This window comes from Syngnathoides biaculeatus, chromosome 4, assembly GCF_019802595.1.
Source record: "Syngnathoides biaculeatus isolate LvHL_M chromosome 4, ASM1980259v1, whole genome shotgun sequence".
In the NCBI taxonomy this organism is placed as follows: domain Eukaryota; kingdom Metazoa; phylum Chordata; class Actinopteri; order Syngnathiformes; family Syngnathidae; genus Syngnathoides; species Syngnathoides biaculeatus.
In genome coordinates this window covers 29,515,197-29,533,697 of record NC_084643.1, presented here as the reverse complement: position 1 = coordinate 29,533,697, position 18,501 = coordinate 29,515,197, and the positions used below count along the sequence as shown (strand labels likewise).

Below are 18,501 nucleotides of genomic sequence, written 5' to 3'. Positions count from 1 at the left end.
GCTCCTTTGTGTGAGTAAGAACATTCACTCGAGCTTGGCCTATTTGAAGAGAGAGCAGCATATCCAGATAGAACTGTGCAAGAGCATCTGTGTGAAACAAGATACACTTCAATAGCGTCTACCCCTCCGCCAAATATTACTGGAAACATCATTGTGGAGAAAAAAACGTGTTACACTTTGTGAACTGTTATCCATTTTTTGCTGTTAAAGCACATCACACACACATTATAACATTATCTGATGAAATTTCACTGACAAACCTAAGAATGCCCCCATGTTGAATTTACGTTGCTACCAAATACCCAAACTGGATCAAATCCAGATTGGTTGCACATTGGAAAAAGCTCTTACCATGCATAATGAAAGCAGAAGGTAATATGAATGAGAATGTACTTTACTTATTGGACACATATATTGAGATTAAAGATGAGATTGGGAGAATAAGGAGAAGATGAGAAATAAATAACAATATAAATAAGGACAATGCCGATTAGAAATTGAGGATTTTGCTTTGTCTTTGTCTGTCATTTTTTTTTTCGGTACACACAAAAACATGAACAGAAATGTAGATAAATTAGCTTTAAATTAGGTGTAGAGAACATTTAGACCATGTCCCATTTTCAGCATATGCGAACATTTTTTGCTGCATCATGAAAAACTATTAAAACGTCAGAAGAACTGGTATAAAGCGCCAATCCGGGGCTGTATCAAATTCCTATCAGGAAATTAGTATGGGCCTGGCAGCACTTTATAAAATATGAAATGCCACACACAATCTCTACTTCAAGGATGCTTGAAAGTGAACACCACATAATAAATGGAAGATCTTTTTTTTCCCCATTATTAAAATAAGAAATACATCCAGACAATAGTAGCTGCCACAGTTATGTAAACAACATTCAATAACTGTAAGTGACATGGCGGTCGTGAGGGAGGCATTATGTGACAGCATGAGGGTCAGGCATGTTATTCAGCAAATGCTGATGGATTAACCATTTTTTACAGCACCCTTTCTCAATAGAATCACTTCCAATCAATCAACAAAGGGATATTGCACTTAAGCATCCATTCTGACAGGTCTGTTGTCATCTAGATTCTGGACTGGACTCCTGTCCCATCTGATTTTGAGTGAGTCGGTGCACACCCTTGACTGGTAATCAGTCAACCACAGGACAGAATAGACAGACACGCAATCATATTGATATTTACAACAATTGGACAATTTACAGTCTTGAGTTATCTAGATAGTGCTGGTCGTGTAATAGATTACTTCAGTTTGATCAAAGTGTTTTTCTTAAAATAAAGTTTTAAATGTGGGTTCCTCAAGATTGTATTTTTGCATTTGTGGGAAGTTTGTTGGGAAAATGCATTCAAAGACAATTTCTCACACAGAAGGCCAGGGAATGAGTGCCGTTTTTGTAGTAAATGTGTTGTTACTGGGCTTTTACTCTCAAATGTACTATCTACTACTCTCTGCTCCCTTGTGCTTGCTTAGTTTTTCTTTGGGTACTCCTGCTTCCTCTCACGAAAAAAAAAATACCCCGAAAAAACAGGTTTGGTTCATCGAAGACTGTAAATTGTCTGTACGTACCCACAACAATCAGTTAAAGTCGCTCGAGATAAGCACCAGCTAAAACAAATGCGGACAAGTGCTTCAGAAAACTGGATTGAGATGATACAATGAAGGCCTAAAATGGACTGCTACTGTAAAATACTGTTTAAGATATGCATGGAAGTTTTTGTATAGCAGGGTGGTGCTGGCCATTTACTATTTGCATCATCATCATCATCATCCTCCTCATCCTCATCCTCCTCGTCCTCCTCATCCTCCTCCTCCTCCTCATCCTCGTGTGTTGGTCGTAACCCGATCAGCACATAAGTGCACGCTGCGAGTGCACGCTCACGTTCACACGCACAGACGCGCGCAGACGCTTCAGGCTGGGTGGATGCTGCACCGGCACCATGGAGCAAAAAGCAGCCAAGGATGAAGGCACGTCCAGGGGACAAGAGTCCTACCAGCGGCGGATGTGGAAGACTTTTCAGGAGAAAACCAAGCCGTGGCTCAGTCCCAAACTGGGCTCGGAACGTCGCGTTAGTGGAGGAGCGGAGGGCACCAAGAAGGAATCCGGGCTGTGGATGTTCAAGAGAAAAAAGAAACACTTGGACCGAGTGTTCTCGTCTTCGCAGCCCAATCTGCGCTCCTCCTCTCCGCCGCTTTCCCTCGGGACCGGGGACAAGTGCGCCAGACGCGGCGACGCGGCGGCCGGGACCAGCCTCGGAGCCGAAGGGCAGCAGCATCTCGGAGGGGCTTCCGGGAGCACGGGAAGCAAGCCCGAGCTGACGGCCCACGGAAGCCCGAAGATCCACGTCTCGCAGCTCGTAGCGTCCCAGCAGAAGAGCTCCTCCCTGGGCTCGGCGTGCTTCGAGAAGCTGGTGGTTGATCCGGCCGTGGTCCTGGTGGAGAAAGAGGCAAAGCAGCGGAAGAAGCCAAGCGAATCTGTGAGTAGCCACAACTCCCTTAACAATACTTAACCAACACCGTGCACGGGGTATTTCAACTCGCGTCATTCAGATTGCATTTGACCTGAATATGCAATGACACATTTCATGTACGTGCTCAGTGCATGCATCATTTACTTTGCTCGAATGGCTTTGATGTTGCATGGGCCTCTACGCATACTGTACGTAAAGCTACATGAGATTTCCCAAAAATTAGGGAACCCCTCTACGTTGTGTGCAGTACAGCATACTACCTTACTGGGAGTTGTATCCGAATGCCGAGAGGGGCTTTAGCTGAACTGAAAGGACATATTCACTGAGGAATGTTGTTTTAGTTCATACATGCCAACATATCATAGCAAACACCAGGTGCCGTGAACGTATGCTACCGACTGGCTGGAAGCCTGATTGAAGAGTAACAATGAATGTTTAGTAACTGTCTTGGCACAATTAATTGTTTTGCACATTATCTCACCTTATTTTTAAGTTGCAGATTTGAAATATTATTATTACTATTTTGCAGAACTAGTGTGGAACTATGGTTTACAGGGTTGGCCTCACGTTTCTGAGGACTCTGGTTCAAATCCCAGCCCCGCCGATGTAGAGTTTGCATGTTCTCCCCGTGCTTGCACAAGTTTTCTCCGGGCGCTTCAGTTTTGCATGTATTCATTGGAGACTCTAAATTGCCCCGAGGTGTGATTGTGAGTACGACTGTTGTCTGTCTCTACGTGCCCTGCGATTGGCTGGCAACCAGTTCAGGGTGTCCCCCGCCTCCTGCCCGATGACACCTGGGATAGGCTCCTGCACTCCCGTGTGCCTCGTGAGGACAAGCGGCTCAGAAAATGGATGAATGGATAGTGTTCTTAGAGTGGATGAAAAAAATTAATAACAAAATACTCAGTTCATTGCATCATCCTACACAATTAATACCACTTTGCAAACACTGTAAATGAACAGGACCTATACAATATAGTGGTTTATCTACATTAACACACTGCCCAAAGCGCTTCACATGGACTCACTCGAACCCTCTCACACACCAGTGGGCAACCTCTGCTATGCCAGGTGCTGCCAGGCCCACTGGGGGTGTAGGTAGGGGGCAAATTAGGGCTCACTGTATTGTCCTAGGACATATTGACATGCAGACAGTCGGAGCCGGAATTCAAACCAGTTATCCTCAGGTTACTGGAAGACCCGCTTTAAGTACTGAGTCATCGCCGCCTATGTAAATATTATGCTTGGGAAAGGGAAATTGTAGATTTTACAATTATAATCAAGAACGTACTTAAAGAAGTAACTGGTGAATGAATATGTACTGTGTCTTCTATACCGTAGTCCCATTCCAGACACCAATGGCCACATGTACCTAGGCTGGAACTGGATCACCATGGCTGAGATAAAGCAATGCAGTCCATACCTTACACTAGTAACGGCATTTGTTGCACAAATCTCACAATGAGATAATAATTCTCCGTTTTGATGGACACCAAGAAAGGTTGATATTCTGTGCATCCAAGAGAGCAGGTGGAAAGGTAGTAAGGCTAGAAGTTTGGGAGCAGGGTTTAAATTATTCTACCACGGAGTAGATGGGAAGAGAAATGGAGTAGGGGTTATTTTAAAGGAAGAGCTGGCTAAGAATGTCTTGGAGGTGAAAAGAGTATCAGATCGAGTGATGAGACTAAAATTTGAAATTGAGGGTGTTATGTATAATGTGGTTAGCGGCTATGCACCACAGGTAGGATGTGACCTAGAGTTGAAAGAGAAATTCTGGAAGGAACTAGATGAAGTAGTTCTGAGCATCCCAGACAGCGAGAGAGTTGTGATTGGTGCAGATTGTAATGGACATATTGGTAAAGGAAACAGGGGCGGTGAAGAAGTGATGGGTAAGTACGGCATCCAGGAAAGGAACTTTGAAGGGCAGATGGTGGTGGACTTTGCAAAAAGGATGGAGATGGCTGTAGTGAACACTTATTTCCAGAAGAGGGAGGAACATATAGTGACCTACAAGAGCGGAGGTAGAACCACGCAGGTAGATTATATTTTGTGCAGACGATGTAATCTGAAGGAGGTTACTGACTGTAAAGTAGTGGTAGGGGAGAGTGTAGCTCGACAGCATAAGATGGTAGTATGTAGGATGATTCTGGTAGTGGGTAGGAAGATTAAGAAGACCAAGGTAGAGCAGAGAACCAGGTGGTGGAAGCTGAGAAAGGAAGAATTTTGCGGCCTTCCGGAAAGAGGTGAGACAGGCTCTCGATGGACAACCGAAGCTCCTGGAAGACTGGACGACGACAGCCAAGATGATCAGAGAAACAGGCAGGAGAGTACTTGGTGTGTCATCTGGTAGGAAAGGGGAGAAGGAGACTTGGTGGTGGAACTCCAAAATACAGGGAGTCATACAAGGAAAGAGATTAGCGAAGAAGAAGTGGGATACTGAGAGGACTGAGGAGAGGCGAAAGGAGTACATCGAGATGCGACGTAGGGCAAAGGTAGAGGTGGCAAAGGCTAAACAAGAGGCATATGAAGACATGTACACCAGGTTGGACACGAAAGAAGGAGAAAAGGATCTCTACAGGTTGGCCAGACAGAGGGATAGAGATGAAGGATGTGCAGAAGGTTAGGGTGATTAAGGATAGAGATGGAAATGTGTTGACTGGTGCCAGTAGTGTGCTAAATAGATGGAAAGAATACTTTGAGAAGTTGATGAATGAAGAAAATGAGAGAGAAGGAAGAGTTGAAGAGGCAAGAGTGAAGGACCAGGAAGTGGAAATGATTACTAAGGGGGAAGTCAGAAAGGCATTACAAAGGATGAAAAATGGGAAGGCAGTTGGTCCTGATGACATACCGGTAGAGGTATGGAAGCAATTTGGAGAGATGGCTGTGGAGTTTTTGACCAACTTATTCAACAGAATACTAGCGGGCGAAAAGATGCCTGAAGAATGGAGGAAAAGTGTTCTAGTTCCCATTTTTAAGAACAAAGGGGATGTTCAGAGCTGTGGGAACTATAGAGGAATAAAGTTGATGAGCCACACAATGAAGTTATGGGAAAGAGTAGTGGAGGCTAGACTCAGGACAGAAGTAAGTATCTGCGAGCAACAGTATGGTTTCATGCCTAGAAAGAGTACCACAGATGCATTATTTGCCTTGAGGATGCTCGTGGAAAAGTACAGAGAAGGTCACAAGGAGCTACATTGTGTCTTTGTGGATCTAGAGAAAGCCTATGACAGAGTACCAAGAGAGGAACTGTGGTACTGCATGCGTAAGTCTGGTGTGGCAGAGAAGTATGTTAAAATAGTACAGGACATGTATGATGGCAGCAGAACAATGGTGAGGTGTGCCTTAGGTGTGACAGAGGAATTTAAGGTGGAGGTGGGACTGCATCAGGGATCAGCTCTGAGCCCCTTCCTGTTTGCAGTGGTAATGGATAGGCTGACAGATGAGGTTAGACTGGAATCCCCTTGGACCATGATGTTCGCAGATGATATTGTCATATGCAGTGAAAGCAGGGAGCATGCAGAGGAACAATTGGAAAGATGGAGACATGCACTGGAAAGTAGAGGAATGAAGATTAGCCGAAGTAAAACAGAATATATGTGCGTGAATGAGAAAAGTAGAGGGGGAAGAGTGAGGCTACAGGGAGAAGAGATAGCGAGGGTGGACGACTTCAAATATTTGGGGTCAACAATACAGAGCAATGGAGAGTGTGGTCAGGAAGTGAAGAAACGGGTCCAAGCAGGTTGGAACAGCTGGCGAAAGGTGTCTGGTGTGTTATGTGACAGAAGAGTGTCTGCTAGGATGAAGGGCAAAGTTTACAAAACAGTGGTGAGCCCGGCCATGATGTACGGATTAGAGACGGTGGCACTGAAGAAACAACAGGAAGCTGAACTGGAGGTGGCAGAAATGAAGATGTTGAGGTTCTCGCTCGGAGTGACCAGGTTGGATAGGATTAGAAATGAGCTCATTCGAGGGACGGCCAAAGCTGGATGTTTTGGAGACAAGATTCGAGAGAGCAGACTTCGATGGTTTGGACATGTTCAGAGGCGAGAGAGTGAGTATATTGGTAGAAGGATGCTGAGGATGGAGCTCCCAGGCAAAAGAGCGAGAGGAAGACCAAAGAGAAGGTTTATGGATGTGGTGAGGGAAGACATGAGGGCAGTTGGGGTTAGAGAGGAAGATGCAGGAGATAGGCTAAGATGGCAAAAGATGACACGCTGTGGCGACCCCTAACGGGACAAGCCGAAAGGAAAAGAAGAAGATGGACACCAAGCGATGGTACTTATTTATATAACCATATGATTAGTATTGAGGGTATAGTTTACAGTGGTATAAAACAGCCCTGTATCATGCAGATGGCTTTTGCTATTTTCTAATACTACCTCTAAATAACTAAATAAGGTGAATATATAATTTTGATATAAATCAGCTGTCTCAGAAGCCTCATTGTTTGTTTTTTTTTTTTTTACAATATTGTCATTTTCGGTCTTCACTCATACAGTAAACATCATTGGTTTTTTTTCTCCATTTTGTACTTTTGGTTCCAACCAAAGTGTCCAGCGTAATCCAGACAGCTGTCCAAAAGTGATTTAACAATTATCTACACTTCTCGATCCATACTGGAATTTGAGGTGCCATTAAGCCTCTCTTAGGGGCATACACTCAACTGAAGAGGGCTTCTCACATTGATCTTCCAGCGTCAGTACTGCGCATGCCGGTTGAGTTAAATAATACATAATGCTCTCACTGGCTCATGTCTGTGTTTTTTTACGACTTTCCATTAATATTGAAGAACTTGGCAACGTGTTGTACTGTGTTTGCTGTCAATAGTCACACGATTAAGATGTATAGAAGGGATGGTTTCACATTTTGTATTCAGTTAGCGAATAGAAGAGACGTGAATATAGAGTTTATGTGGTACAATCCAACCAGGATTACACATTAAACAATGTGTTTTGACTGATTGTTGGCAGCCAGTGTACCACGGCTTGTCACTTTCTCATTATGAAAATGAAAAAGAGCTGCGAGGGTCAATTTCAGGAATTAGATATGAAAAGTGTGCATAACTCGCACATATTATTTGGTGAGGAAATGGTGGGAAGGAGGACTAAAGCCAAATTCCGAGTGTCATTTTATTATTGAAGTACATTTGACTTCAGTTCAGCACATTTCATTTTCAATGTGTTTATGATGGAAAAGAGCAGGTATCTTCACTTGATTCCTGTCAGAACAACAAGTCCTCCTGAACTCATGAAATACAAAAACATAAAATCTTCTGGTCAGCCGGTACAGTGGTCAAAAGTCAGCTTCTTTCATTTTCACTCAGTGAGATTGATAACAATTCACTTCCCTCTTATGTGGGACGCTATACATCAACATCTATGCTCACTCTTTTATGCTTTTTAACTTGGTGGTGTTCATGAGGTTTAATGGTGGTTAAAGAGCACTTCCTCAATGGATTGGATTTTGCCGCTTTCTTGTAACTGCAGCCCTGTTTTGATTTAACCAATCAGATCGGAGTTAGTGTTAAAATTGGTATACCTTAACTTGCATAACTTGAAGTCGATCCATGAGGTTGCCGACTTCTGACATAGTATCAGAGGTGGAATCCTATTTGTGTAGAAGTGGCTGTGACCAGTATTCAGTTTAACACCTGAAGCTCAATACCCAGGTCCATTTGTGTTGAAAGCAAGTGTTGCCTTCCCATAGGCAGGTGCTGACAAAGCCATGCATATTTTAATGTAAATATGCAAACCACAACGACTGTGTCAATGCACGCTTCAGACATGGAAATGTCTTCACGTCTTAAACACACTTATTTGTATTGGAGAACTGCATTGCATCATACCGACAGCTGGTTTCAGATATTATTCTGTTTTGTGTCGCTAATTAAAAAATCTTAATTACTAGAAACAATGAAATGAATGTTCAGATTTGTGTGATGGTTTGTAGCAGCGAGACAATGTTGTGATTGAATGATTAGCAGCACTGTTCCTTCATCGACTGTTTCTCTTTGGCTCAGCTGCTTCATCACACGAGACAAAAGGTGTGAAAGTACGAGTATTTGTCTGTGTGGCTTTCCTCTCGCCCATTAGCACCTGGGATGGGATGGCCCTTTAGCCAAAAGGTGTAAAAAGGAACAGATAGTTATTTCATGTAAACAACTACATTCGAGACTTTATATAGAGAGATATTTGGACTATTGTAGTTACATTTTGATCCAATCACATCATGAAAAATGTAACGGCAAGAGATTTTTGAGGGACAACTACCTACATCAGAACCACAATCACATCATGTCCAAATATAATACAAGCGAGCAACAATACAACAAATGTAGGAGGTAATAGAGTAGATAACTCTGTGTGTGTGTGTTTTGTGCTGTGAAATCTGTTGTCTTTCTTTCAATTCTACTCATTCAGATGAGATCTGGTGGAACACTTTCAAATACTTATGAAACAGAGAAGTGGGGTTTTATGTCAGTTTATTCCGCACAGCCATACTCTCATGCAAATATTGCAGTACACAAGTAGTCGTACACCTGGCCATTTCTCAATAATTATCAAGTAAATACAGCACGGTGATTCCCTTTTGTACCTACATTGACTTGTTAGTGCACTTATTAATATCTATCAATCCATCTACTATCTCCCTATCCATTCATCCAATCTGGAAAATGTCAAGTTCAAGATGAGTTTCAATAATGCAAAGGATAAACGTGTCATAACTATAGTACATAAAACGTGCATTGAACGTATCCAGTGAAATGTTTTTCTAACGGATGGCATTTGAGCATGCAGGGCTTGGAAAGCGAGCAGTATTGGCGTAAATCTTGTGAACTTGTACGTCTGCCAACAGCTTGTGGCCTCCTTCTAGAAATGTCACAATCACATCTCGAGAATTAGGATTCACTGCAGCCCGTGAGACCGTCAGTTGTCACTGACACACACAATTGGCACTGACCCAATTGCTGTTTGGAGCAAATGGAATTGGCCAAGACAATCAAATGAAATGTGTTACACCAATTGCAGAGGATAGCTTTTAGTGTTCATGTTGCGGTGAAGCGTTTTCCTCCCACACTCGAAGCGGGCTTTTTCCTGGCACTCAACATCAGCAAGCAACATACAAAGAGTTGTTCACCTCATCCAGCCGGGAGCAGCAATTACATTCAATTTTCGATCAACAAAGTGGAGTCTGTTGCATCCTTATCTAACTTTAACTTGAAGTGAGGTCAACAGCAATACATTAGCAGCTTAATTTCAGTCTTTTTTAAAAACATTTTTGTTGCTGTCTATTTCAATATTGTCTGTAAAATGTTTAAAAAACAAAATAATGTACATAAAATATAGCTGACTCTGGGCGAGAGCTGGGGTATACTCTGCACTGCTCGCCAGGCAACTGGAGGTCATTCACACTCAATTCACACCCACGGGAAATTTACAGTCATCAATTAACCTACCATGCATGTTTTTGGAATGTGGGAGGAAACTGGAGTACCCAGAAAAAACCCACACAAGCAAGGATAGAACATGCAAACTCCACACAGGTGAGGCCGGATTTGAATTTGGGTCCTCAGAACTGTAACTCAGAGGTGCCAACCGGCTGACTGGCGTGCTTCCCCATGTTTGGCTCATATAAAAATGTCACGATCTTAAAAGTCAGTATGTGTGTATACCACTTTAACAGATTGCTCTGAAGTTGCTTTCAGGTACTCAGAGGCAAACGTGCATGGTGCAAAGAGATTACTTTGCTTAGTTTCTTGAACTTTAATGTTGCACAACGAGACAAAACAGTTTGACTTGTGAGTCTCCAGCTTAATACGACTCGCTTCGTTCAGTCTATCCTGTCTTTCCTCATATTGCGAGGACATACAGTATATTATGTCCTTGCCCTCGGTCAGCCAAAAACTATATTACTGCCCGGTCCACCAATTTACCTTGAGGAACAACCTTTCTTCGATTTTATCCCTGACTTACCTTCTGTGATCCTATCATTAACCTGTCGGATAGAGACGCACATCTCTCTAAAAGAGCCTCCGGAGGACAAATGTAAAATATATTACACTGCACGAGCACTTAAATGACCGACTGTGTATGACCTACTCTACGTCACTGATGTCCCTGGTATCAGTCAACCTAATACAGAAAACACACATGCAGCCTGACTCTCAATAATGTGAATGATTGTACACAAGGGAATTATTGGACATTTCTTATCCCGCTACTGTCAGACAGAGACAATATACCGCCAGAAAGGCTGAAACCTTGGGGCAGACATGCCATTCTGAGTAATGAGCGAACAGATAGAGATCGATCAGTAAAGAGAAGAAGAAATGCCCTCTGGCATGGATCGACCATTTCGGAACACAACGGTAACAGCAGACTATGAAAGAAAATTTCCCAGCAATTAAATATAAAAGATTTTCTCATACAAAAGAAAAACTGGGAAATGGGAAAAAAAGAAGGAGTCCCCAAGGCTCAACATCTTTCCAATCAAAGCACCAAGACAACATATATTTTGGAATCTTTTAAGAAGTACAGTACTTGGTGACTTAAGCATAAACAACTTCTCCTTCGCAATCAATACTAGTTGCGTTAGTTGCCACTAAGAAAAAAATTTTATTGAACTGGAAAAATAAATCTGAATCAAAGGTTAGATCTCATCATACAGTATTGCATTAGAGAATGAATCTGGGTAACGAAAAAGCCATTGACATCATTATACAAATAGCTGGTCTCCCTTCTTCAACATTCTCTTTTTTTGTCACTCCCCTTTAAAAACATACTTCTGTTCAACTGAACATTTGCAATTCTCAAAAAATATCCTTCAGAATACAAAGAAACAAAACGGGGTTCCAAATCTTCTGTTGTGCTTGATCTAACAGCCAAACAGGGCATTAGAAAAGGAATTTAATATAAATAAATAAATAAAATAAATTATGACATAGCAAATGAGTGGTTTGGAAAATATCTCGTTTTGCTAACGTTGCTTGTCTTGGTAAACTCACGTAGTTTACCTTCCATTAGTCCCTTTATAAAGTGTACCGGTATTTTGAAAGTCACTGTGCACTCATTTTCATTTAAATTTTTTCAATATAAAAGACAGATGCTACATATTTATTCGATAGAGAGGTGGACCAAGTAGCTCAAAAATGTACACGGTGGCACTGAAGATACAACAGGATGCAGAACTGAAGGTGGCAGAAATGAAGATGGTGAGGTTCTCGCTCGGAGTGAGGAGGTGGGATAGGATTAGAAATGAGCTCATTAGAGGGACAGCCAAAGTTGGATGTTTTGGAGACAAGGTGAGAGAGAGCAGACTTTGATGGTTTGGACATGTCCAGAGGCGAGAGAGTGAGTATATTGGTAGGAGGATGCTGAGGATGGAAGAGAGTGAGAGGAAGACGAAGGTGTAGGTTGATGGATGTTGTGATCGCAGACATGAGGGCTGTTGGTGTGAGAGAGAAGGATGCACGAGATAGGTTTAGATGGAAAAAGATGACACACTGTGGCGACCCCTAACGGGACAAGCCCAAAGGAAAAGAAGAAGACTCTTTTCAAGGCACAGAAAAAATCTTTGGAATTGCATATGGTCACTCCACAGTCACACCCTAGTGACAGTAAACTACTTGGGTAGCCACAACTGCCCAGGGGCAATCTGATTGAAGCGTGTACCAACCGTCCATTGTGTGCGTAAGGCCCCTCGGACCACTATGTCCCATGTGTCATGGAAATGATTTGAAAACTTTGATTTTCTGTATTGCCACACAGTAGTTGCCTGGTTCTCAGTGTTGGAAATTACCGTGTGCAATCTGCGCGACCCCACAGGGTGGCACTCTTTGGGGGTGGCATCCCAACCCTTCACCCCCACCCCGCCCCCCTCATAACACACACCCACCCCACCCCTCTCACAACACACACACACACGCACACACCTCAATTGACACTGCTGTTCATATGGTGCCTTGACTGGTGGCAGTTGGATTTCTAATACAAGGATATACCCGACCATACGTGGTTCAGAATCGTAAATGTTGAAAATATTTCATCAACATCGGTTCACGATCAATATGATGAAATAACAAAAACATAAAGAATTTAAAACAAATTACATCATACTTTCCATAGATACTGTTTATTAAATCTATGTGTGCATTCTTGATCATTATAGACAAAAATGTTGACATCAACAAGCTGTAAACGGGGAGGAGGCAGGGTATATACCCTGAACTGGTTGCCAGCCAATCGCAGGGCACATTGAGACAAACAGCCGCACCCACAATCACACCTAGGGGCAATTTAGTCTCCAATTAATGTTGCATGTTTCCGGGATGTGGGAGGAAATCGAAGTACCCGGAGAAAACCCACGCAAGCATGGGGAGAACATGCAAACTCCACACAGGTGGGACCTCATAACTGTGAGGCCAACGCTTTCCAGCTGAGTCACTGTGCCTCCATATTAAAATGTAAGTTAAATATATATGTTAGTGTTTAGAGAGTGCCTTGCTACCTTGGCAAAGCATGTTTGTAAATAAAAATAGTGGAGTGCACACAGAACACGGTGTATGAACAAATGATTTGGGTCCGTCCGAAACGCACGCTCTGCTGGCTACTTCCTCGCAGTCAATTCCCTCGTGCTTCAAGATGTAATAAAAGTTGCTCGATCAAATTCCACATTGATCTGCCCTGCCTCCGCCCTCCCCACGATTGAAATTGAGTAGCGCAAGTCAGCTTGACATGGACGCTTTTACGTTTGGGATGGCTGCACCAGATGAAAGGTCCACGCAGACAATAATTTGGACCTTTAAGGTTGTAACCACAGGCTGCATGCTAATCATGTGTAATTTGCAACTCAATATGAGCCTCCCTTCCTCTGTGGTGAGTGGATATTGAATATTTGCAAATGAGGATCCTTGCATCCTTCATGAAGCGATAATAAAATGGAGCCTTTAAAATCCATTACGGAGGCTCTTTGTTAGATTTACCTCTCCTCCCCACGTCAGTAAATTGTAATTCCTCAATTAATTAATTTAGGTTGTTTCTTTTCTGTTGTTATTTACTATCCCGTCCATCTATTTTCTGTAGCGCTTGTTCTCATTTGGGTCGCGGGTGAGGTGGAAAATATTCTAGCTGACTATAGGCAAGAGGAAGGATCCACCACGTATGGGTCACCAGCCAATTTCAGGGCGTATACAGTACAGTGGGTATAAAAAGTGACATATGATTTATACAACTGATGAATAAAATAAAGGAGAAGTAAAAATAAAGAACTAAAATAATGCAATTGCATAAATGTGTACACTCTCTTCTCAGTGGGATGCAGCTAGTTTCTGAATCAACCAGTCACATTCAAATTCATGTAAAATGAGAGTCAGCACACAACTGTCACCATTCAAAGTGCCTCTCATTAACCCCAAATAAAGTTCAGATGTTCTAGGAGGCTTTTCCTGAAATTATTTGTCATTTGTGCAGAAGCGTGAAGGTTTTTGTGCTAACAGTGACTACGATTTGCAACTGTTCATAATTGAAGCCGAGAATTCCCCCCCATTCCTTGAACCAAAGATACTTTTTGGAGTTATGGCCACGTATGGTTTCATCAGACCATAACAGATTTCTGAACATGTTTGTGAGAACATGGAACCTGCACAGGAAATTATGAGCCTGAATCTTTGTGGCTGATGCGCTTGCCACATCGTCACTGTGGTGCCCACTAACTTTCCTCTAAAATGAAAACATGAGCTATAAATGAAGCATTACACCTCTTTGATGCATTTTTTATTATACTCCCATATTACAGTGTTAATGCAACAAAACCTGAAAAAAATATATTAGAGCTACTGTAATGTGTTTTAACATACCGTTGTCTTCCTGAGTCTATAACACAAAGGCATCTGTATTTTTCAACCAGATGATTTAGGACTTTAGCATTGTGGTTTCGAGAGCAATTACTCATTCTGGAACATACACTGTGTCACATTCTTATCCAGTAACTCCATACATCTGTAATTCTCTCTTAATTGATACTTAGAAAATAAGTCAATTAATCTGGTCTTGAGGCACAATGGAGGGCACTACCAGCAGAGGGATTGTTGATTCTCAAGAAGTTGACTGTCTAAAGAAGACTATAACATCTTCGATAGGTCGTTAGGATACAGCTACTAGATCTTCCAGGCAGCATTATTCTGCTCAATACGACACCCAAATAGGAGTTTGGAATATTCACACACAGATGCTGCCCAAAATAATATCCATCCATCCATCCATCCATCCATCCATCCATCCATTTTCTTAGCCGCTTATCCTCACAAGGGTCACAGGGAGTGGCTCCACCTATCCCAGCTGTCAACAGGCAGGAGGCGGGGTACACCTTGAATTGGTTGCCAGCCAATCGCAGGGCACATCAAGACAAACAGTCGCACTCACAAGCACACCTAGGTGCAATTTACAGTGTCCAATTCATGTTGCATGTTTTAGGGATGTGGGAGGAAACCCGAGTGCCGGAAGAAAACCCACGCAGGCACGAGGAGATCATGCAAACCCCACACGGGGAGGGCTGGGATTGAACCTGGGTTCTCAGAACTGCGAGGCCAACGCTTTCGAGCTGACCCACCGTCCCGCGGCCAAAATAATAATTGAAGGAAAAAAAAATAATATCGTTTTCTTTACTGCAACATTTTGTTTAATGATCGTGCTTTCAACAAATGTCTTATTGTTTAATTTGAATCAAATTAAAAATAAAATTATACATTTTACCTGATCACGTGTTTCTTAAAGAATGATGCACAGATTTCAAATTCTGCGAGGCATGGAGCAACCAGTTTAACAGTACATTAATTGTTGCAACTACTAGATACTTGGATTTGTATTGAATGGATCTAAGAATACCCATGTCGTGTGTTTAGATGTACAGTACATGTACTTATGATGTTTCTGGAGAGTATATTTTGGCAATATGAGACATTTGTAATCCAACTCAAAGTAAGCACTTGCTTAAAGTGAAACAGAGCAGCTAGCAATAATGGCTGAATTGGCCCTTGATGTGTTCTATTTTATCTCATGCGTGTCAGGATGTAATGTTTGCCATTCTGCCACATTACATAGGGGTGGTGGCGTTCAACCCTCATAATAAATGAACGTCCTGCTCTGTTTTTCCTGGACCTCCCTTTCACAACAGGTGGCTGCTATTTTCAAGTCATCATTTTCACTTGTCCCGGGCCAGTAGTCTATAAAAAACATTTACCGCTTTGGGACATTTTCATCTTTTTAATCTGACTTGTGTAATATGACTCTTAACTTCTTGTGTTGGCTGTTGACACTTTTTCACTCACTCACTAAGTGTCTTGTCTTCATCTGCCCATCTCAAGGGCACATAGCAGACATATGGAGGCATTGATATGTGTGACTTGACAAGTTCTTTACTCAGGGTCAGTGTGTTATTTCTGTCTGTCGCGTGATGCCCGTCAACTACAAACGCGATGATTCGCCTGGCTGAAGTGTGCGTGTATAAGGGTGCATGCTGGTGGGGTTGACTTCAGGTGACGTCCGTGGGGGTGTGACTTTAGGCAAGGATTCCTACTACCATTAAGTTTGCTTGTCATCTCTGTCTGGCTGCAGAGATAAACTGAGGTGCTAATACTCTCGTATGCATGATAATATACTTGGTTGCCCTGAGAAAGTTTCTTTTTAATCTTACCAATGAGCTCCATGGATTCAATGGTGAGTTTGGAATGAAATCATTTCTGAATTTTTTAAAAAAATAAATATCTCTTCTGTTTTTTGTTTAGAACTCAAGAGGTATATAATCTGCCAAATTTGAAATGAATATTCCCTTCCCACCTTTCAGCTCAATGTTTGGTTTTTGCTTCTCCATATTCACGCAGAGCCAAAGCACAATAATTTTGGAAGAAAAAAATGGTTTTACTGTGGTTATTATCAAAGCCTGTGGCTGGGTGGGATTCAAAGTGGGCACAGAAACATTCTAATGAAAAATGTTGGCCCATGGGTTTTGTTAGTACAAACGCTCACGTCGAGGGCTTCCCTCTAGGTCTGGAGTGTGGGATGATGAGATGACACATTGTGCTTGTGTGGAGAGAGAGTTTTCTTATGAGAAGTCATCCCTTTTCAACCACCCTATAATTATGTACCTGTATGGACTGTATTTCTATTGTACACTCTTTCCAGTGCAGTCTATTGTTAAAGACGATGTTAGTAACCATCTGTCTGTTCTGGATGAGGTGTCGCAAGATTCATAACAGTTGCATGTAGCCTCTTTTGTGTTATTTCTAGCTGGCTCAGGTATGTCATTGTTGCTATCAACAGTGGTACACTGATTAAGAGTAGAGTTATACTGCAGGTTTAAGTGTCCAATTCTAATTTAGTGCCAACATCAGATTTTTTTTTTTTTAGAGCTATTGGTTTCAAGTGACATACACGTTATCTCATGACACTGTGGTTAGTGTATACATAAAATGAATGCATGAAACGGTCTGCATTGTCCAGTAAATAGGTCCAGTACACAGGTAGTACCAATACGTGGCAGCAACAAGTAATCAATACTACAACAGTCACACAGACTGTTTTGTTGTCGTTTTTTTAATGGCGAGGTGACCTTAGTATTCATTACTTGATTGCCTGCTGTTGTTAATTCTTCACCTGATTCTGGACAAAAAGTGGGATACACCCAGGACTGGTCACCAGCCAATCACAAAACACACATAGACAAACAATCATTCACACTCATTCAAAAGTATGTACAATTTGAACTTTCCACATAATCTAAAATGCACGTTTTTGGAATGTAACCTGGCAAGGCAAGCTAACCACAAGGCCACTACACTGCCCAGCTTTCTGTTAGCTTAAAATTGCTGTCACATTTATCTTTGGACCGCCCAGTTACTGATGGGAACCAATCTGGGAATGCCTGACAATGCAGCGAACTCAGAGAAGGTAGAAATTTTGAATTTCACGTTGTAAGTGAAGGGCAAGAAGAAGTGAAACATTAAATATTGGCAGTGTTTCCCAAGAACTAAACATCAATCCATGTATAGTTTTAAAGGAAGCAGTCGTGGTCATGCTGTTTGGCCCAGCTCCCAGTGTGTGTGAAACTCTTGCATTGGCAGCAACTGTGGTTGCTCTACTCTTAATTAGACTCTCAACCTGTTGTTTTTTCATTAGTTATTTGTTTTTTGATTTCTCCGTTGATTTTATTGTTGGCTGCATGGTGTGTATCTGGTTAGGACATTTACCTCACAGTTCAGGTAGTCGACTCAAATCAGTGTTCACTATTCAATGTGTGGGTTTTCTCCAAGTACTATATTTTTCTGTCACATTCCAAAACATGCATGCAAGGTTAACTGAAGATGTAATTATTTTATTTAGATTTATTCCGTTGTATTGCTGCCTGTGTGGCACCTAGGTAAAGCTCTTCAGAATTGGAAAAGCGAAATGGCAGTTTTGGATTTTCCAGTGTAAACAATCAGATGGAAGAGGAAAGAGGAAAAGTGAATGATTGGTGAGAGCAAAGAACAAAAATAATCAGACAAATTAGTCCACTTATTTAATATAAGGCACTTTTGCCAATGTGTTAGTCTAGAGTTGGGCCATTTACCACTCTCATTAAACTGTATATTGAACTTCCTCCCCATGGGTGCTTTACATTTGGTTGATCGATTATTGATTGAAAGTGTGGAATCAGTTCTGAAAGGGTGGTACATTTAGCACATCAGCCTCACAGTTCTGAGGACCTGGGTTCAAAGCCGGTCTCATCTGCCTGGACTTTGCATGTTCTCCCCGTCCCTGTGTGGGTTTTCCGCCGATACTTTGGTTTTCTCCCACATCCTAAAAACATGGAGTTTCTTGAATGCTCTAAATTGCCTACAGGTGTGAATGTGAGTGCAAATGGTTGATGGGTATTGGCTGGCGACCATTTCACAGTGTAGTCTCTCTCTCGCCCCAAGATAGTTGGTACAGGCTCCAGCATGCTCACGACCCTAGTGGGGATTAGCAGGATGGA

At 42.2% G+C, this 18,501-nt stretch overlaps 1 protein-coding gene across 1 annotated transcript in view; it reads left to right on the top strand.

The window, feature by feature from the left end:
- Positions 1-1,962: 1,962 nt before the first annotated feature.
- Positions 1,963-18,501, top strand: part of LOC133499730 (multiple C2 and transmembrane domain-containing protein 1-like) — a 119,424-nt gene continuing 102,885 nt past the window's right edge. The window contains exon 1 of the mRNA XM_061818030.1: positions 1,963-2,499. Within this exon, the coding sequence (XP_061674014.1) occupies positions 1,963-2,499 (537 nt within the window). The remainder of the gene's footprint in view (positions 2,500-18,501) is intronic.